Source organism: Dipodomys merriami, unplaced genomic scaffold, assembly GCF_024711535.1.
Source record: "Dipodomys merriami isolate MVZ:Mamm:240054 unplaced genomic scaffold, mDipMer1.0.p SCAF_56, whole genome shotgun sequence".
Lineage (NCBI taxonomy): Eukaryota > Metazoa > Chordata > Mammalia > Rodentia > Heteromyidae > Dipodomys > Dipodomys merriami.
The window spans coordinates 6,425,119-6,447,332 of NW_027206135.1; the positions used below are offsets into that span (position 1 = coordinate 6,425,119).

The 22,214-nt window shown below is 40.4% G+C and overlaps 1 protein-coding gene and 1 pseudogene across 1 annotated transcript in view; one reads left to right on the top strand and one right to left on the bottom strand.

Annotated features, from left to right (window-relative positions):
* The window catches only part of LOC138812064 (intelectin-1a-like), a 53,932-nt gene extending 48,773 nt beyond the window's left edge, over positions 1-5,159 (top strand). The window contains exons 5-8 of the mRNA XM_070000006.1: positions 656-779; positions 1,570-1,673; positions 3,896-3,898; positions 5,010-5,159. Coding sequence (XP_069856107.1) covers positions 656-779; positions 1,570-1,673; positions 3,896-3,898; positions 5,010-5,159 — 381 coding nt within the window. The remainder of the gene's footprint in view (positions 1-655; positions 780-1,569; positions 1,674-3,895; positions 3,899-5,009) is intronic.
* A 1,476-nt stretch (positions 5,160-6,635) lies between these two features.
* LOC138812115 (large ribosomal subunit protein uL13m-like) lies at positions 6,636-7,739 on the bottom strand (annotated as a pseudogene).
* Between the last annotated feature and the right edge of the window lie 14,475 nt (positions 7,740-22,214).

Consider the following 22,214-nt stretch of genomic DNA (forward strand, 5'->3'; position numbering starts at 1 on the left):
TGTTGAAGACATATAGCAAAAGGAAAAGATTCTTGTTTGTCTTCTTTTTTATTGCCAGGATTGGGGCCTGTCTCAGGGCCTGGATGCTGTCTCTTAGCTTTTTTTCCACTCAAGGCTGGTACTCTATCAGTTGAGCCACAGCTCCACTTCTGTTTTTTTTTTTTGTTGTTGTTGTTGATTAATTAGAGATAAGAGTCTCACAAACTATTCTGGCAGGGCTGGTTTGAATTGTTATCCTTAAATAACAGTCTCCTGAGTAGCTAGGATTTTAGGCATGAACAACTGGCTATTTGTCTGGTTTTGAAGTAATCTCAGTTGCTGAGACAGCAACTTTCCCCCTTTATAGACAGCAGCATTCCTGGAAGGGTCAAAGCTATTTTCCTGGCTGGCCACTGGTGTCTCTGGCCTGTAATCCTAGCTACTCAGGAGGTTGAGATCTGGGGATTGAGGTTTAAAGCCAGCCCCGGCAGGAAAGTCCATGAGACTCCAATTAACTAACAGAAAAATGGAAAGTGGGTCTGTGGCTCAAAGTGGTAGAACACTAGCCTTGAATAAAAGAGCTTAGGAACAGCGCCCAGGCCCTGAGTTCCAGCCCCACAACTAAAAGAAAAAAAAGCTATTTTCCTTAGCCAATGACTTCTTTTATTCTTTGTAGAGATACCCAGTGAAATATGGAGGAGGGAGGTGTTGGACTGACAATGGCCCAGCGATACCTGTGGTCTATGATTTTGGGAATGCCCAGAAAACAGCATCTTATTATTCACCCCTTAGACAGATAAGTCCTTAAAGTTCTTCTGACTTCTTCACAGGAAACTAACAGAAGTTATGATAGATAGTTGTCACTTCCTGCAGTCTGTTCTTTTCTATAAACATTGTATGTATGGTCTCCATTAATTTGCACTGCTACCTTTGATGTTTAGGGTAGGAAACTGGAACACTGAAGGTCAGGAACTGTCTGAAGGCATAGGTAGGAGAGTTAGCATTTGAACTGGGGACATTTGCTCCAGAATTACTCCTAGGATTCCCATTAACAAACCCTTAGTACCTTGATAGGACCAAGCCAGAGTCATGTGCACAGGGCAGAACCAGAGACAAAAGGACAGGAAAGTTTTATGTCTATTGTGAGGACTTATTATTAGTTTGCTTAGTGCAAGTCTAAGTTTGGCAACTTATCCTTCATAGAGGCTGAGCCTGTGATTTACCATTCAGAGTGTTTATTAGTTATATTTGGGATTTGAGACTTTAAAATTATGGAGAATTTGAACTGTGTGAACAGGTTTGCTAATTAGTACAACTTCCTGGAGGTATTCAATGGTGATCTCAGTGTATTGTGGAATTTCTCCATACAAGCATCTGGCAGTCCAGGGGTGATCTCTGAAGATCAGCTAATGTGCTCCTGAGTTTGGAAAAGACCCTTCATAGCCAACATTTGACTGAGAGACTCCAGGCATTATTTACAGTGGTGCTGGGCTCTATTAGTATACCTGAATGTTGAAATCTCTGAGCTGGTTCCAAGGAAGTTATTTCTAACATTTTTGTTAACTAGTGTTTTCTGTCACTTGTTTTTAGGTGAATTTACTGTGGGATTTGTCCAGTTCAGAGTATTTAATAATGAGAGAGCAGCCAATACCTTGTGTCCTGGAATGAGAGTCACTGGATGTAACAGTGAGCATGTGAGTCTGGGGGATGGTAAGGGCCTGTGCGTAAAGTTGAGTTTGTGTGTGTACATGTGCACATGCTGAGTGTGGGTTGTGAGTGTGAATGTGTGTATGTTCAGGAGTGTAAACCTGCTCCTTGTTGGGGCAGGGATGAGACCTATGGGACCTTCTGTCTATGCTGAGAGAACTGTACTATTGAGTACCAAAGTCTAGAGTTGAGGTTTTAAATGCTGTCTGCTCAGCCTTTGGGAATAAAACACTCACTCTCTGTAGTTAGGGCAAGGCTTGTGTTCAGTAAATGTCTCTCGAAGTCTTTTGGGGGCTGAGAAAGCTCAAAATATAGCCATTATATCTCTTCACCTGATGTCTAACTTACATTTCTTTCTTTCTTTTTTTTTTTTTTTTGGCCAGTCGTGGGGCTTGAACTCTGGGCTTGGGCACTGTCCCTCAGCTCTTTAGCTCAAGGCGAGCCCTCTACCACTTGAGCTACAGGGCCACTTCTGGTTTTCTAGAAGTTTATTGGAGATAGGAGTCTCATGATCTTTCCTGCCTGGGCTGGCTTTGAACTGTGATCCTCAGATCTCAGCCTCCTAGGATTATAGGTGTGAGCCACCAGCGCCCAGCTCTGATGTCTAACTTTCTTTCTTGCTTTCTTTCCTTTTTGTAGGTTGTGGGGCTTGAACTCTGGTCCTGGGTGCTGTCCCTCAGCTCTTCAGCTCACGGCCAATGCTCTACCACTTGAGTTTAGTGCCACTTCCAATGTTTAGCCTTCTTATCCAGCCCTATCGGGGCATGCATAGTTGTACACTGTGCTCAAGATTTTACAAGAAGAGTCCTGGACATTTGCTAGACCTCACTAAGGCCCTTTGCACTCCCAACCCCTGCTCCCTACATCACAGCACTTTCTGTGGTTGTAGACTGCTTTGTGGCCTGATTGCCAGGGAAGGCATACTTGGCTCTTATCTGAAGCAGCATTCATGTCTCCTTAAATCTGGCATCATTATAGCACTCTCCTTCTAGTCTCATCGGGAGGAGTAATGGCCAAAGGCAGGATGAGATTGTACTCCTTGTTCTCCCCAGAATGAATACTGTCAAGAGTAAGCATGCTGTCTTGTGACAGAGCCCTCCCTCAGATCATAGTGCAAAAAAGGCTTCTGAATTGCTAGAAGCGGACCCTGAGATTTCCCCTTCATTACCTAGCCATCCCTATCAGCACAAGGCAGCTTTTCAGTGGAGATCCTAGGACTGTGATGGGAAATGATGAGTACTGGGACCCTTAGGACCTGGCTCCCATGCCATTTTTTTTTTCTGTGACCTAAGGAATGTGTACTAGTAAGAGTGCATGGGCCAGTGTGCACCTGTTTACTCCCAGTGAAGTCTTCAGTGAGAACCTACATTGTACTAGTGCAGAGGTTCAGGAGACACAGAGCATCTATCAGAACAGACATTTACACAAAGTCCTAATTATTATCTGATGTATGTCAGGTTCAATAGAAACATAAATGAGGTAGTAAGGGATAGCTTTATGGTGGAACACTTGCCTTGCATGCAGGAAACCCTTCATTTGGACCCTTAGTAGTACAAACAAAACAAATAAAACAAAACTAAACTAAAAGCTGGGCATTGGTAGTCCACACCTATAATCCTAGCTACTCAGGGAGCTGAGATCTGAGGATCACATGAAAGCCAGCCCAGGCAAGGATGTCTGTGAGATTCTTTTTTTTTTTTTTTTTGGGTCCAGTCGTGGGGCCTGAACTCTGGGCCTGGGCGCTGTCCCTCAGCTCTTCAGCTCAAGGCTAGCGCTCTACCACTTGAGCCACAGTGCCACTTCTGGCTTTTTTTCTTTTTGCTTATGTGGTGCTGAGGAATCGAACCCAGGGCCTCAGGCATGCAAGGCAAGCACTCTACCACTGGGCCACCTTCCCAGCCCCATCTGTGAGATTCTTATGTCCAATTAACCACCAGAAAACCAGAAGTGGAGATGTAGCTCAAAGTGATAGAACACTAGCCTTGAGCAAAAGATCTCAAGGACATCACGCAGGCCCTGAGTTCAAACCCCATGACTAACCAGAAAAAAAAACATCTAAAAATAAGTAGAATTTATGAGAGCACTTAAATCTGCTCAAGGTGTCAGGGCAGTGACTGTAAGAAAGGTAAAGGTAACTTCTGAGATGGAGTCTTAAGATTGGACGGATGTTTATGAGGTATCAGAACAATCTACATTGAGTATTCCAGAGCACATGCAGTCATGAACAAGCAGTGAGCTGTTTTTTCAGTTTTGGTGCATGGGATATATATGTATGGAGTAGGGACAGGAGCTGATGCTAGAGATCTTAACAGGAGATGGATTAAGAAAAGACTTTTACTTTTTCTTTTGGTCAGTCTTGGGGCTTGAAATCAGGGTCAGGGTGTTATCTTTGAGTTATTTTCTGCTCAAGGCTAGCACTCTACCACTTTATCCATAGTTCCACTCCTAGCTTTTTTGGTGGTTAATTAAGATAAGAGTCTTGTGGCTTTCTTGACAGGGCTGGTTTTGAAGCATGATCCTCAGATCTCAGTCTCTTGAGTACCTAAGTTTATAAGCATGAGTTACTCATCTCTTTCTCTCCTCTCTCTCTCTCTATGTTTATGTATGTATGTATGTATGTATGTACGTACGTACGTACGTATGTACGTATGTATATATGTATGTATGTATGTATGTATGTATGTATGTATGTATGTATGTATGTATGTATGTATGTATGTATGTATGTTCTGGTTCTAGGGCAAAACTCAAGGCCTGGATTTGAACATATAATGTCTCTGGGCCACCAGCTGCATTAATCAGCTTTTCATCAATGGAATAACACCCCCCCCCACCTCCAAAGAACACCCAGCTTAACTAAGAAAGAATTTATTTGATTTATGATTATAGTTCATGGTAGGGAGATACTTTTGCTTTTAGGCCCTTAGCAAAGCTGAAACATCATGGAGGAAGATCATGGGAGAGCAAAATTACACTCTCATGAAGTCTATGAGTCAGAGAAGAGACAGTCAGGAACAGGCTAGAGCAACATACCTTTTAACACATGCCCCCAATAAATAACTTCCAACTTCCATAGTTCCACCCACCTCCAAGACTTGATGTAAATTGTGAATGTACCAGTGGATCGACCCATTAATGAAAGCAGAGCCCTCATGATCCAATGACTCCTCCTCACGTATGAACACTGCTTGAATGGGGGAACTGTGTTCAATATATGAATATCTTTTTTTGTTGGGGGAGGTGAAGGAAGGATTCTTTATATCAAAATCATAACACCAGCAGATTTTTAATAACCACTTCCTCTTCTCCTTATGTTCCATGACTGTATCGGTGGTGGAGGATTCTTCCCAGAGGGCACTCCTAGGCAGTGTGGAAACTTCTCTGCTTTTGATTGGGCTGAATATGGAACTTATACTAGTTGGAGCAATAACCTGGCAATAAGTGAGGCAGCTGTGTTTCTGTTCTATCGTTAAGTGCTTCATGATATGGGACCCCAGACTTCTCCCAATATGGGGTCCATAGGATGGAGAACAACTCACTAGTAACTAGAATGTTAATGATAAGAGGAAAATAGAGTAAATCATATTCATTCAAGGCTGGTGTTTTTATGAATTTGGTTGATTCTACTTCAAATACTTTTGTGCTTAAAATTTAAGGGTTGAGAATTCTAACAGAGGAGCACACCAACCCTCAACCCCTTTACAGTGGCCTCTTAAAATAGACAGAGAAATATGGCTTAATCAATTAATAACCTGTGTTTGGATTCTTTTTTGGTATGCACTAAATAAAACTTGCCAATATCCACATCTGCTACATTGTAGCCTTAGTGTTTCGGGCAATGAGAAGGACAGGGCTGCAGGTTTATAATGATGGTGACTCTTGTTTGGTAATGACTGACACTCCTGGCCTCTTCAGTGGTAACAATGATCAAGATGCTTTAAACTCACACACTTACATGTTGAATTAAAATCCCTTTGTGTAACTACTTAAAAATAATAAAAGCAAGTAAATAACTTTTAAAAAGGCACCCAATGCCAAATCATCTCCATTGTTTTATTGGTAAAGACAGGATGGGGACACCATTAGCTCTGCCCCACAACTGTTTTCTTTAGAATTCAAATATGATTATATCAAACTCTTCAAACTCTCCCTTACCCTGAGTCAGTCATTTACTTCTCATTGGTTAGAAGTTCTTAGGACTTGGGGCTGGGAAGGTGGCTCAGTGGTAGAGTGCTTGCCTTGCATGCATGAGGCCCTGGGTTCGATTCCTTAGCACCACATAAGCAAAAAGAAAAAAGCTGGAAGTGGCGCTGTGGCTCAAGTTGTAGAGTGCTAGCCTTGAGCTGAAGAGCTGAGGGACAGTGCCCAGGCCCAGAGTTCAGGCCCCACGACCGGACCTCCCCGCTCCCCCTCCCCCCTCCCCCCAAAAAAAGAAGTTCTTAGGACTTGTGGTAATGAAAAGAGGAACAGAAATAGGAAGCAGAAGAAGTGGAGGAAGGGGAAATAAAGGAATATGGGAAGAAATTTCCTTTAAAAATGTCTTAGAAGGTTATTTTTTGTTGGTTTGAGACAAGGTTATAATATAGCCTTGTCTGGCCTCATATTCACGATTCTCCTACCTCTGCTTTTCAGTGTTGTGATTATAAGCAGGTACCACTATATCCAGCTGAGAACTGAGAGGTTACTATATTTATATTAGATTTGTTTCGTCCTTGGCCAGAAAAGTATTAATTTTTTCTCTACTCCTTTCTTCCTAACATTTTTCTACCTGTTTTTTAAATTTTATTTTAGTTAACCAAATAGGCAATTTTATTATCCTCATTTATGACATTTAAATCAGATTAAATAAAATAATGCATTTTATTGCAATTTCCCAAAGAAGGACCAGCCCTTCCTTGGTGGGCTTCATCCTGGTGCATGGAAGTAGTTGTTCCAGCCTTGCCCTAAGTCAGAGAAACTTCAAGAAGCAGCTTAACCACCTCTGTAATTGCCCTCTCCTACAGCCAGTAATCTTCAGGTGGAGACCACACTCTTGGGAAAGCTTCTATTTCTTCCTGGGCATATTTATCCAGTCATTTGGGCACTTTCCGTGGCTGAGGAAGCTCTTCCACTAAATTCTTAAGAATAGCTTCTGGCCTCCTTTTGACCGCGCAGCCCTCTTCGGTCTTGGTGCTTAAAAGAATTGAAGATCCTGAAGACAAGTTATCCAAAACAGATTTGATTTCTTCACCCCTTTATTGATGGACAAGTTGATTGCAAGGGAGTATAAAGGGTTTTTTTTTTTTGGTCGGTTGTGGGGCCTGAAAGCTGGGCCTGGGCGCTGTCCCTCAGCTCTTCAGCTGAAGGCTAGTGCTCTACCACTTGAGCGTTAGCCCCACTTCCGGCTTTTTCTGCTTATGTGGTGCTGAGGAATGGAACCCAGGGCCTCATGCATGCAAGGCAAGCGCTCTACCACTGAGCCACCTTCCCAGCCCCTAAAGGATTTTTTAAAAATGATTTTGCAACATGACTGGTGGGTTTAAATGACTGCATTTATCAAGTCCTAACAGAATTTTACTGAATGTACATTTATAGTTCAATAAATATACTTTTAAAAACATCAAAAAAAAAAAAGAATAGCTTCTGGAATATCCTCATCTGGGAAAAGAGGTCGCCTTTGCATCATTGTTCTCCTGTGAAGGTTTTTTGGCAGCATGCCATAAACAGCCAATTTCACAATTGCCACTGGAGCCCTCCGGTGAAGCTGAGCAGCTGTTACTTGTTTAAATCCACCAGGGTAGCCAGTATAAGAGGAATATACTTTTTGTTCCCATTTGTTTCCAGAAAATGCAGTATGCTTTGTGGTCATTATGACGACATGGTCTCCACAGTCACTCAGTTGATGGCATAGGTTTAGGTAATCCCTGAAGGTTTACTTATGCTATAGTACCCAGTTTGCCAGGAGGCTGCATTTTCCCATCTAAAAGATACCATATTCGAGCAAAAGTGGTCCATTGCTGGTACGCCCTGGAGAAACTCGACATGTCTGTCTCTCCACCGGTAGGACAGGACAGTTTATTTTCTACCTTTTTATTTTTATTTATTTCTTTTGCTTGAACTCTGGGCCTGGGCACTGTCCCTAAGCTCCTTTTTGCTCAAGGCTAGTGCTCTGCCACTTGAGCCTCAGGCCCACATTCAGCTTTTTCTGTGATTAATTGGGGATAAGAATCTCACAGACTTTCTTACCCAGGCTGACTTTGAACCACAATCCTCAGATCTCAACCCCCTGAGTAGCTAGGATTACAGGTGTGAGCCAGTAGCACCTAGCTGTTTATTTTTTCTTGGCTTTTAAAAACTTCTTTTCCCTATCCACTGTCCTAAAACACAGATGTCTTCACTCTTTCTATTTCTCAGCTGTCTTTCTCAGCTGAGAATAAGAAATTTGATGAAGTTTTAACCTTGGGTTGTTGGTGTGTCTTGTATATGACTCACTTCCTGCGGGCTAGGCAGAGCTAGCCCAGAGTGCACGAGCAGGGGAGCAACAGACACTTTGTTCTTTTCACATGTTCCTTTAGCATCTCCCCAAATAAGCTGGAAGATGAGTTAAGTGAATGGTGGATATTTTTGGCCTGTGCCTTCTAGCATTTTGATTTCAGAAGCACAGATTTCTCAGCATCATTGCAAATCTTCTTGGCTGGACTTCAAAACACTAAGTATTTGCCCCACTAGAAGCAAGCAAGGAGCAGGGTTGAGCTTATGTAATGGGCTTCCCTTCTTTGATTTCAGTGTGTGTCAATTCCAGGCTAAGTGCTGGGCTGCAGTGATTTAAGAAAAAGATAGGTGAAGCTAGAGTTGCCGGTAGTGGAGCCTTTAGCCCATTCTGGAGCAAAGTGTCAAGTTCTCAGATGAAGAGGGACCTGTGAAAGCAGAGGAGCAACTTCAACTTAAAAGATCGTTAGAACTTTTCTGAGAAGGGAATTTGGCCTTATCTCTTCTTTCTACTCTAGAGTGGCCACAGGGATCTTTGAGAGGGTGAGTTCTCATCTGTTATAGTTTCTACTGTGCCACACACCTATAGAGATAAATGTTAAATGTCCAAGTCCTGCAATTAGAAGGATTTTATCCAAATCCTGGTCCTTAAGGTCACCTGACTCTTGAAAGTTTTTCTATATCAGAGTCTCAGTGTCCTTATCTATAAAATACTGGCAATAAAAGTGAAGTCCTCATATGTCTTCTTTATAAAAATAAAGTGAAACAATACCTGCAGTCTTACCTTGTAGTATCTACTTGATCTATGTTATTCAGTATTATGTTATATTCTTGATGGTGGAAGCACTGATTTCAATTCAATTTTTATCACAGCCCAAAGAATATTGGTGGCCTTTTTTTTTTTTTTTTGCTTAAAAAACACACTATATGTGGGCTGGGAAGGTGGCTCAGTGGTAGAGCACTTGCCTTTTATGCCTGAGGCCCTGGGTTCGATTCCTCAGCACCACATGAGCAAAAAGAAAAAGGCCAGAAGTGGTGTTGTGGCTCAAGAGGTAGAGTGCTAGCCTTGAGCTGAAGAGCTGAAGGACAACACCCAGGCCCAGGGCTCAGGCCCCATGACGGGACCCAAAAAACAAACAAAAAACCCCCCACACTATATGGGCTGGAAAGGTGCTCAGTGGTAGAGTGCTTGCCTTGCATGCATGAGGTCCTGTTTGATTCCTCAGTACCATAAGTAGAAAGAGCCAGAAATGATGCTGTGGCTCAAGTGATAGAGCACTTGCCTTGAGCTGAAGAGCTGAGGGACAGCGCCCAGGCCCCACGACCGACAAAAACAAAAACAAAAACACCTCCCCCCCAAAAAAACCCCACACACTATATTATGCTTTGAATGTTCTGAACAGGTATAAAGAATAAGACATGCTTCCTGACTCATAGAGCACAGTGGGTTAGAGGAAAATCAGGGCAACAGAGGGGACAAATATGTAAGTAAACTTTTAAAACACTGAAAATGTTTTGTTTAGCTTATAAAGAAAACAATCGCTTTTTTCTATCTTTACTCATACCACTCTCAATGCTTTGGAATGATGACATTGGGGCTTGAACTCAGGGTCTGGGTGCTGTCTGTTAACTTTTTTTCCTCAAGGCTGACACTCTATAACTTAAGACATAGCTCCAATTTTGGAACCATAAGTATACACTTTCAAATGTATCTGAAATATTTCCCAGGATAAACCATGTATAATGCCATAAATAGTCATATATGATGAGAAGAATCTGACCACAATGGAATGAAGTTAGAAATCAATAATGTAAGTAAACCTGCAATCTTTTCAAGTTTTTGGAAATTAAAAATATCATACTCTTAACCAATAATGAAAGAAGAATTCAAAAGGGAAATTATAAAACAGAGACAAATAAAAGTGAAAATATGACATACCAATATTAAGGGGATACAGGAGAAGCAGTGCTAAGGAAGAAAATGTGTAACTACAAATGTCTGCATTTAATAAGAAATATCTTGAATCATAACTATGATTTACGATCTGAGGAAGTGGAAAAACAGCAAATTTAAACTCAAGCTATCTAGAAAGAAGAAAATAATTGATCTGAGAAGAGGTCAATAAAATAGAAAATTAAGATGAACATCAATGAAACTAAAAGTTGACTCTACAAAAACATTAATGAACTTGGCTGGAATTTAACTAAATAAGGGAAACGGGAAGTTAATATTGATCGTGAATTTGATTAGACTAAGAAACACCTAGAGACTAGGAAAGGCACATTTGGATAGTATGTGATGGTATTTCCCAAGTGAAATAGGTCATGAAGACACTGATGAGGGGTTACATCATGTGATGGATTCATTAAATGATGGCATTATTAGGAAGTAGTGAGAAGAAGTAGGTTGGGTCTAGTTGGAGGAAGTCCATCACTGGGGATGTGTGGTTGGAGACTATGACTTGCCTCAGCCCACTTCTGTGTTCTTTTCTTTGCTTCCTGGCCACATGTGAATTGCTCTGCCCTGCCAGTCTCCTTCTTGCTACATTGCCTGAGAGCTCAGAAACCATGAGCCAAAATAAATTCTTCCTCCTTTAAATTGCTTATGTCAGATATGTCTCAGCTACACAGAGTCACTAATATAAGAATACTGAAATGACTACAATCAAGACTGAAAGTGAGAACATTATTATTGATTCTACTGAACTACTATTGTTTCTACTGAAATAAATATAGCTGTGAGTTCTGCAAGTGTACTGTGAACAACTGCATGGTGCCAAAATGGATAACCTAGATGAAACTGATGATTTCCTGAAACACAATTCCTACTGTAGTAACCAGCATTCCATCACTATAATAAAAGACCTGACAAAGGCTACTAAAGAAAAGTCGTTAGAGTGCAGTTTGGGTGTTTCCTCCATTAGGCAGCCCCATTGGTCTTGTCCTGTGGTGAGGGTGACAGCACAGCAAAGTAGGAGTGGTGTAGGGATGAACAATCATACTTTAAATGGAAGGGGAGAGAGGAGAAAGAGGAAGAGGAAAGGAAGAAGTAGGAAGAGAAAGCAGAGGAACTTAGAGTCCACTTTTCTTTTGAGGGTATGCTCCTATGTGACCTAACATCTCCTTCTAGGGTCCACTTATTAAAGTTTCACAGTTTATCTTGAATTATTTCTACCTTTGGGACCAGAACTTCAACAGAGAACACAGAATCAAATAATATCCAGGACTTGTGCATGGCTCAAGTGGTAGAATGCTTGCCTAAAAAGCATGAGATCTTGAGTTCTATCCTCAGTACTGCTTTCTCCCCCATATTAAAACTATAGCACATGCCTAGACTAAGTCATGAAGAAATAGAAAAATATACACTGAGCTTAGTGGCACATGCCTGTAACCCAAATACTCAGGAGACTGAGGTTGAAAGATCATGAATATAAGGCCAGCCTGGGATATATAGTAAGTTTTATATGAAATTGGGTTACATAGTGAGACTTTGTGTTAAAAATAAATAAATAGGGAGTCCAGAGGAAGATGGTGGAGGAGAAGCTGGAGGCTAAACAAGCTCTCTCATAGAAAGCAATTTTAGTGTTCCAGTGAACAGTCCTAGGCTAGAGGATCACAACAAGTGTGCCATCACAATACAGAGAGTTTGGCCAGAGAGGGAAAATCCAGGGAGCTTGGTCAAAGAGACAGATCTGAGCACTCGCTGGTAGCTGTGGTAGCTGCAGGGGTGGCAGCAGCGGCTGCTGGGGCCACCATATCAACAGAGAGAGTCTGAGACAAGGGCACCAGATGTGGTGTGTGAGCAGATTCTACTCACCACCAACAAGAACTGACAAGGAGCAGAAATCTTCATCCTACTGATTGCAGACCAGGGATGGCCCAGGAACCAAGAATCTGGTGTGAGTAGAACCCTGACATCCTCACTCCTTCTCATGATGCAACAGTGGGAAGGTAGCCCCTCCCCACCACTGGAGAAGATCTCCATCTTTGATACTGACAAAGGCCTGTCTGAGCAGCTAGCTACAACTCAGGCCTTGAAGAAAACAATGGAGCCATTCAGCAGGTCACAGGAACCTGACCTGACCTGGCACGCTCAGCTCCACCCAGGGGAAAGTCACCCACCCATGCAGAGAAAGCTCCGCCCCTGAGGAGTAACTTTCTCCACTGGGTAAACAGAGCCAGAGGCTGCCCCTTCCCACTGCAGCCTAGACAAACAATTGAAACTCAGTAAACAGAAACCCTGAGAATGGCTCCAGGCTGGGCGCTGTAAGTGTCTCAGGAGCTAGTTCCTCAGGGAAAAGCTACTGATGGCTGGTAGGCCTCAACCCTACCCAGAACCTAGCCTCATCACAGCATCTCCAAACTTGAGGAAACAGCTATCCCCCTCTTTTGTGATACTCAAAGCAGATCTCCTTCCCATTGAACTAGCCTGGGAGGAGGATCACAAAGTCCTGGGTAAGGCAGAATTTCTTTCTGCCTGCTCAAACAAACTGACTTAAGAAACCAATCAAGCCACAGGAAAACCAAACATCACAAGGAGACCAGAGACTCCACCAAGAGACTGGCAATGGACACAAGGGAGATACAAGATCTCCCCCACTCTCCCACCCCCCCCCACCAAAAAAAAAATCAAAGAACTCTTTTTTTCTACCTATTTTTTTTTTATTTTTTTATTTTTTATTTTTATTTTTTATTTTTTTTTGTCGGTCGTGGGGCTTGAACTCTGGGCCTGGGCGCTGTCCCTCAGCTCTTCAGCTCAAGGCTAGAGCTCTACCACTTGAGCTACAGCGCCACTTCCTCTACCTATTTTTTAATTAAAAAAATTGTTTTCATAATTTTTATTTTGTGTGTGTGTGTGTGTGTGTGTGTGTGTGTGTGTGTGTGTGTGTGTGTATGTGTGTGTGTGTTTAAATCTCTTTTGACCTTTTGGTCCTTATTTTTCTTTCTTTGTTTTTTTGTGTGACTTAATTGCTGTTCTGCTCATCCCCATAATCGATTATTAGACATTATCCCTTATTGTGTATATACTTAATTCAGAAATTTGTTACTAAATTCACAACCTCTTAGGCTTAACTTCTTTAATAGTAGTATTAATTCTTTATACCTATATAATTTTTATGTATTCCAATTTTAAGATTTTTATTTTTTATTTTTCAATTTCCCTTTTTAAGCTCTCTCCTCATCCTATCCTTTTCTTCTCTCAATATAATTTCTTTATACTTACATAATTTTTAAGTGTATCATTTTTTAAATTTAAATGTTTATTTTTTCATTTTTTTCTTTCTTTAATATCTCTCCTTTCAACCTGTCCTCTCCATTTCCCTCTCTGAGATTAGGACTTGGTTAAATTCACGCTTTCCTTTTACCTCTCCACATCCCTCTAATCCTATATTTCCCCACAATTCTCCCTAAACCTATTAATTTCTGGTCTGCTGAATCCCTCTTTGATGTTGTTATCCCATTAAACCACAGTTGTTTGATGTTGAATAGATTGTATCTGTTGAACCAGATTGTATCTGAACCATTTTGACTGTGCAACTACAGGACTCTGGTTGATGCTTGCCTTAAAATAGTGTTTTAGCACAAAATTGATGTTACTTTCATACCAAATGGGCAGAACAAGCTAGAGAAACACAAGAAAAATGGCAAATCCAGGTATCTCAACTCCCACTCATAAGAAAATGTCAGAACAGTTAATGAATAATCCAGAGGAGAGTTCCCAAAAAGCTCTACAAACACTACTGGTAACATGGTGAATGAAGAGAGTGAAAACCTGCAAAGAACTCAGTGTGAGTGATAGGGAGCAAGATGAGGCAAACCAAAGATTAATACAGGAACTTCATGAGCATGATGAGGCTAAACAAAAATTAATACAGGAATCTTGTGAGTGTGAAGAAGCTAATCAAAGATTAATATAGGAATTGGGTGAGCAGGCTGAGAACAGTCAAAGAGAAATACAGGAATTGCATGAGTGGGATGAGAATAGACAAAGATCAATAGAGACATTCATGGAATCCATAAACACATAGTTGAAGGAATCCAGGGAGACCACAAAGGGAATGCTAAATGGAGCCCATCAGAAAGAAAGAGAGTCCATGGAAACCATAACCAATTAACTTAGTGATTTGAGAATAAACACTGAACACCAAATTAAGGAAGTAAAGTTCATATAAGATCTAAAACAAAGCTCCAACAAAGAACTTGAAGCCATCAAAGCCGACCAATCAGAAGGAAAGGAAATAAAAAAACAAAGTAGAAAGTCTTGACAGTAGGTTAGACCATGCAGAAGATTGAATTCCTGGGATTGAGGACAGCCTAGATATTATAGAGAAAGAACATATAACTATCCAAGACAAATCCAAGAAATATGATAGATCTATTCAACATTTGGAAGACACCATCAGAAAGCCTAATCTGAGGATAATGGGTATAGAGGAGCACCTAGAGACAGAAGTTAATGGTCTAGGAAATTTATTTAACAGGATTTTAGCAGAGAACTTCCCAAACATGCAAAAAGATAGGCCTATTCAGATACAAGAAGCTTTTAGAACCCCAAATAGACCAGATCAGAACAAGACATCCCATCATCACATTATAATCTTCACAGGATCAATTCAGAACAAGTAAAAGATCCTTAAAGCTGTCAAGGAGAAAAGATCAATTACCTATAAAGGGAAGCCAATGAGAATAACCTCAGATTTCTCAGTGGAGACAACTAAAGCAAGAAGAGCCTAGAATGATGTATGCCATGCCCTAAAAACAAATAATTATCAACGAAGAATACTGTACCCAGCTAAACTCTCCTTCATAATGGAAGGTCAAATTAAAACCTTCCATAACAAAGAAAAACTGAAACAATATATCTCCACTAAACCAGCCCTACAAAAGATACTTAAGATGTCCTACACATAGAAAACCAACAAGATCACAATACAGGCCAAGAAACTGCACCCAAACTGAGAATCCAAGAACCATAGGAAAAACCCAGTTGTTACAGCCCCCAAGAAGGTGGATAACATGGCAGGAACTACCTAACACCTCTCAGTCCTAACTCTCAACATTAAGAGACTTAACTCTCCAATTAAGCGTTATAGACTAATTGAATTAAAAAGGAAGATCCTTCTGTCTGCTGCCTTCAAAAGTCACACCTTGCCCACAAAAACAAACAAATTTTGAAAGTGAAAGACTGGAATAAAATCTACCAAGCAAATGGCCTCCATAAACAAGTGGGAATTGCAATCCTAATATCAGATAAAATAGACTTCAAATTAAAATTAGTGAGAAGAGATAAAGAAGGCCAGTACATACTAATTAAGGGATCTCTCCTCAGGAGGATAATACAATTCTAAATATCTATTCGCCAAACAACGGAGCACCCAAATTTATCCAAGAAACACTACTTTCCCTCAAATTTCAAATAGATCCAAAGACATCAATTGTTGGAGACTTTAACACACCACTATTCCCACAAGATAGATCAACTCGGCAAAAACTCAACAGAGAAACCGCAGATCTAAATTGCTAGACTCGAACTTGAGACCCCAAGCGATCCTCAGAGACCACGACCAATGCAAACAGCAAAAGAGTCGTTTATTTGCAAGCTCAAGCTTGTACTCACAGCGGGTCAGAATTGTGAGCTCCAACTCCTTGTCCAGCAGGGTTTTTATTGAGTAGGTAGCAGGGGGAAGGATGTCTTAAGCTCATTGGTTAGGGGTTTGATAATTTCCATTAAGGGTAGGGATTTTCTAGCTTAGTGGTTACAGGATAGGTTAAATCATACATCATTGGCTGGATAAGTGGTACTAACTACAGGAATGCTGAATTATATCTTGTCCTACATGTTTTCTTAATAGAGTTGGGGGGAGAGACTGGTCAAATTCCTGGACTGGTCAGGGCAGCCTGATCCCTTAATAATGCTTACTGTTATCTTGCCTTGGAGTAGGATCTAACACTTGCTTTCCAATAACAGATGACAAATATTTTAGTTTTGTCTGAAATTACTGCTAAGCGATTTTTGGTCTCTCAAAACAACTGCTTAGATAAACTAGATCTAACAGACAGCTACCGAATATTTCACCCAGCAGCATCAGAATACACATTTTTCTCAGAAGCACATGGAACATTTTACAAAATAAACCACATTTTAGTTCACAAAGCAAACTTGTCCAAATTCAGAAACATTGAAGTTATGCCCTGCATTCTCTCAGACCACAAGGGAATAAAATTAAAACTCAACACCAAGGCCGGGCGCTGGTGGCTCACGCCTGTAATCCTAGCTACTCAGGAGGCTGAGATCTGAGGATCGTGGTTCAAAGCCAGCCCGGGCAGGAGAGACCGTGAGACTCCTATCTCCAATAAACCACCAGAAAACCGGAAGTGGCGCTGTAGCTCAAGTGGTAGAGTGCTCGCCTTGAGCTGAAGAGCTGAGGGACAGCGCCCAGGCCCAGAGTTCAAGCCCCATGACCGACAAAAAAAAAAAAAAAAAAAAAAAACAAAAAAAAAACTCAACACCAAAAGCCACCAAAGAAAATCCTCTAAGACATGGAGCCAACACACCATTGAATCACCAGTGGGTCATGGAAGAGATTAGAAATTTAAATGTTCATGATATTCAACAAAAATGAACACACAAATTACCAGCTCCTCTGGGACACAGCAAAGGCAATACTCAGAGGCAAGTTCATAGCTCTGAGTTCCTATATCAACAAATTGGAGAGATCTGAAACCAACAATTTAATGAGACCTCTGAACTTCCTTGACAAAGAGCAGCAAGATAAACCCCAATCCAGTAGACAGAAAGAAATAATTAAAATTAAATCAGAATTAAATGAATTAGAATCCCCCCAAACCATAGAAAGAATCAACAAAACAGAGTTGGTTCTTCGAAAAAATTAACAAAATTGACAGACCATTAGCATATCTTATCAGAAAAAGACGAGAACACCCAAATAAATAAACTCAGAGATGAGAATGGAAACATCACCACAGAAACAACCAAGATCCAGAACATTGTAAGGGAATACTTCTCAAACCTTTATGTCAATAAGTGAGAATCTGGAAGAAATGGACGATTTCCTAGCAAATATCGACATGCTCAAACTAAACCAAGATGAGTTAAACTAACTTAACAGGCCCATATCAAGCATTGAAATCAAAACAGCAAAAAGATGCATCCCATCTAAAAGCCCAGGACTGGATGGATTTACAGCGGAATTCTACAAGGCCTTCAAAGCAGAACTCACAACAATACTCCCCCAACTCTTCAATGAAATTGAAAGAGAAAGTTCACTACCAAACTCTTTCTATAAAGCCCTCATAACCCTCATCCCAAAACCAGGGAGGGACTCATCAAAGAAAGAGAACTATGGACCTATTTCTTTGATGAACATCAATGCAAAACTTCTCAACAAAATTTTGGCCAATTTATTTCAACAATTCATCCAAAAAAATCATACACCACGATCAAACAAGATTCATTTCAGGGATGCAAAGCTAGTTCAATATATGCAAATCAATTAATATAATTCATCACATCAACAAGAGCAAGGATGAGAACCACATGGTTATCTCAATAGATGCAGAAGAAGCATTCGACAAGATCCAACACCCCTTTATGATGAAGGCTCTTGAAAAATTAGGAAACCATGGAACATTCCTCAATACAATAAAGGCTGTATATGACAAACCTACAGCCAGCATCATACTTAATGGTGAAAAACTAAAGCCATTTCCTCTTAAGTCAGGAACAAGACAAGGATGTCCACTCTCTCCACTTCTCTTCAATCTAGTATTAGAATGCCTAGCTAAAGCAATAAGACAAGATGCAAACATAAAGGGGATCCAAATAGGGAAAGCTGAAGTAAAACTCTCCCTCTTTGCAGATGCCATGATCTTGTATTTAAAGAATCCCACGGACTCCACTCCCAAATTGCTTGAACTGATTTGAAACTTTGGCAAAGTATAAAATTAACCCTCAAAAACCAATGGTTTTTCTGTGCCAACAATGAGAAAAGCGTGGCTGAAATCAGCAAAGCAACTCCATTAGTAATAGCCCCACAAAAACTAAAATACCCAGGAATTAACTTAAACAAAGAAGTGAAGGACCTTTATGATGAAAAATATAAAAACCTGAAAAAGGAAGTCAAAACAGAACTTAGAAAGTGGAAAAACCTCCCATGCTCCTGGATTGGAAGGATCAACATTGTGAAAATGGCAATACTTCCCAAGGCTATCTACAATTTAAATGCAATACCTATCAATATTCCAATCTCATTCTTCAAGGAAATAGAAGAGGCAATCCAAAAATTCATATGGAACAATAAAAGATCCCAAAAGCAAAAACAATCCTTAACAGAAAGAACAGTGCTGGAAGAATATCAATACCAAATTTCAAACTACAGTAAAGCCATAGTAATCAAAATACCCTGGTACTGGCACAAGAACAGACCTCAGGACCAATGGAATAGAATTGAAAATCCAGAAATGAACCCACAGACCTATAGCCATCTAATCTTAGATAAGGGAGCTAAAAAAACAGAATGGAAGAAAGACAGCTTCTTCAGTAAATGGTGCTGGCAAAATTGGTTAACCACTTGTAGAAAACTAAAGCTAGATCCTTATATACCACCCTGCACCAGAATCAACTCCAAATGGATCAAAGGCCTTGGAGTCAAAGCAGACACCCTGAAAACATTACAGGACGAAATAGGAGAAACCCTAGGTCTCTTAGCACAGGCTGAAACTTTTTTTTTTGGGGGGGGGTCCAGTCGTGGGGCCTGAACTCTGGGCCTGGGCACTGTCCCTCAGCTCTTCAGCTCAAGGCTAGCGTTCTACCACTTGAGCCACAGAGCTACTTCTGGCTTTTTTCTTTTTGCTTATGTGGTGCTGAAGAATTGAACGCAGGGCCTCAGGCATGCAAGGCAAGTGCTCTACCACTGAGCCACCTTCCCAGCCCTGAAATTTTCTTAATAGAGATCCAGAAACACAACAAATCAATGAAAGGTTGGACAAATGGTATTTCATGAAGTTGCAGAGCTTCTGCATGGCAAAAGATATTGGTATCAAGATCAATAGAAAGCACACGGATTGGGAGAAGATCTTCACTAGCCATACAATGGACAGGGTGTCATATCTAAAATATACCTGGAACTCAAAAAATTAAATCTCCCAACAACAAATTCTCAAAGAAACAACTGCCCGATAAATGGGCTAAAGAAACTTCTCTGAAGAGGAAATCAGAATGGCAATAGACACATGAGGAAATACTCAACCTCTCTAGCCATGAAAGAAATGCAAATCAAAACAACATTGAGATACCACCTCACCCCAGTTAGAATGGCTATAATCAAGAACTCTAACAACAGATGCTGGAGGGGATGTGGTCAGAAGGGAACCTTACTGCATTGTTGGTGGGAGTGTAAACTTGTTCAACCACTTTGGAAAGCAGTATGGAGGTTCCTCAAAAGACTCCACATAGAGCTCCCCATTGACCCAGCAATCCCACTTTTGGGCATTTACCCAAATGATCACAAAGAAGATCATAATAAAGCTACCACACAACTATGTTATTGCAGCATTATTTACCATAGCTAAGATATGGAACCAACCCAGATGCCCCTCAATAGATGAATGAATCAAGAAAATGTGGTAGATATATATACAATGGAATTCTATGTCTCCATCAGAAAGAATGACATCGCCCTACTTGTTAGGAAATGGAAAGACTGGAAAAAAATTATATTAAGTGAAGTAAGCCAAGCACAAAGAAACATAGGTCTCATGGTTTCCCTTATTTGCAATAACTAGTGTATGACTGGGACAAGTAGAAAAGGTCAAAAGTTATATACATGTGACCAGATAAGATGAAGTTAAGTGAAATGAACCCCAAGATAGGGACACAAGTAGTTTTTTCTTGCTTGCTATTGTTTCTAACGTCTTTATAAGGTACCATGTGATTTTTTTTTCGTTTCTTTGTATGTTCCTCCCCCATGGTATAACTCCTGTTTTCACTGTATTTGATGTTGGTATAATTTTGGGAGGGGAAGGGAAAAAACAAAATGTTTAAATAGGTATACAGGTTGACCCATTGCAACAATAAGATGTACAAGACACTATGTTGAAAAATGAAATTTACAATTTAGGCGAGGGTGGTGGGATGGGGAGGAGTGTAGTTGTGGAGGTGGGAGGGAAGGGATGGTAGGGGAAAAACAAAGGAAGAGGCAACAATGCTTGATAAGAAATGTATTCATTACCTTGCTCATTTAACTGTAACCCCCTTGTACACTATTTTCACAATAAAAAACATTAAAAAATAAAAAATATAAAGTAACAAAAAATAAAGAAGTTAAGGATGTGACATTCAGATCCATTGTACCTGTAACATTGGCATGCTGAATTGAAATAACTGTACAACTACTAAAAGCCAAAAAAAAAAAAAAAAACTAACCAAAAACATGGACACAGCTGAGCAGACCTATAACTAATAATAGGACTGAGTCAGAATTCAAGTCTCTGAACAAACAAAATTCCTGCACCTGATGACATCAGAGATTAATTTTCCCAAGTATTTACTTACTTATTTGTTTATATTCTTCTATTTTTGTCAGTTGTGGTGCTTGAACTCAGGGTCTGGGTCCTGCCCCAGAGTTTTTTCACTCTAGGCTAGCCCTCTACCACTTTCAGCCACAATATGACATCTGGTTTTCTGGTGGCTAACTGGAGATAAGACTTTCATGAACTTTCCTGCCTGGTCTGGCTTTGAACCTCAAATTGCAGTCCCTAGGATTATAGGCCTATCCACGGGCACCTGGCTCCAAAAATCTAAAGAGCCAAGAGCTATCTTTCTCAAACTTTTCCATACAGATGAAGAGCAGGTGACATTCTATGTGGTTAATTTTATTCTGATTCAAAAAGCAGTTAAAGATATTACATGAAAAGAAACATTCAGATGAATATGTTTTTGAATATTGATGGAAAACAATAAAATACTAGGAAACCAAATGTTGATATATATTATTTTTTAAACCATAACAATGTGATATTTACTGATGAAATGCAAGAATAGTTTACAATGATGTACATTACTGAAATAGAGAAAACAGTCCAAAAGTTCATATGGAACAACAAAAGACCTAGAATAGCCAAAGCAATTCTAGGCAAAAGAAACAATGCAGGAGGGATCATGATACTGGATTTCAAGCTCTATTATAGAGCCATAACAACAAAGACAGCTTGCTAATGGCACAAAAAGAGACTCAAAGAACAATGGAACAGATTAGAAGACCCAGAAATAAAACCACATACCTACAGTCAGTTGATATTTGACAAAGAATCCAAAGACATACAGTAAAAGAATCATAACCTCTTCAACTATTGGTACTGGGAAAACTGGGTGGCCACATGCAGAAAACTAAAAGTGGACCCCAGCCTGCCACCATGCACTAACATCAACTCAAAATGGATTAAAGACCTTAACATCAAACCTGATACTCTGAAACTACTGCAGGACAGAGTAGGAGAAACACTTGAACTTATAGGCACAGGCAGGAACTTCTGCACAGACAAAGAAATAGCAACTAAACTAGAAAGACAGCCAACTAATTGGGAAAAAAGTATTTACCAGCAAAATGTCACACAAGGGGTTCATATCCAGTATATACAGGGAACTCAAGAAACTAACCCCTCACAAATCTAACAAACCAATCATGAAATGGGCAAAGGAGCTAAAGAGAGACTTCTCAGAAGAAGAGATGAAAATGGCAAACAAACACATGAAATGTTCATCATCCCTGGACCTAAAGGAAATGTAAATAAAAACAACACTGAGATACCACCTTACCCCAGTCAGAATGCCCCACATCCTAAAGTCAGCCAACGACAAATGCTGGAGGGAATGCAGAGAAAGAGGAACCGTACTGCATTGCTAATGTACACTTATACAATCACTTTGGCGAGCAGTCTGGAGAGTCCTCAGAAAGCTACCCTATAACTCAGCCATACTACTCCTAGGCATCTACCCTAAGCAACAGGAACCAGTATACAAAGACACATGCACCCCCCAT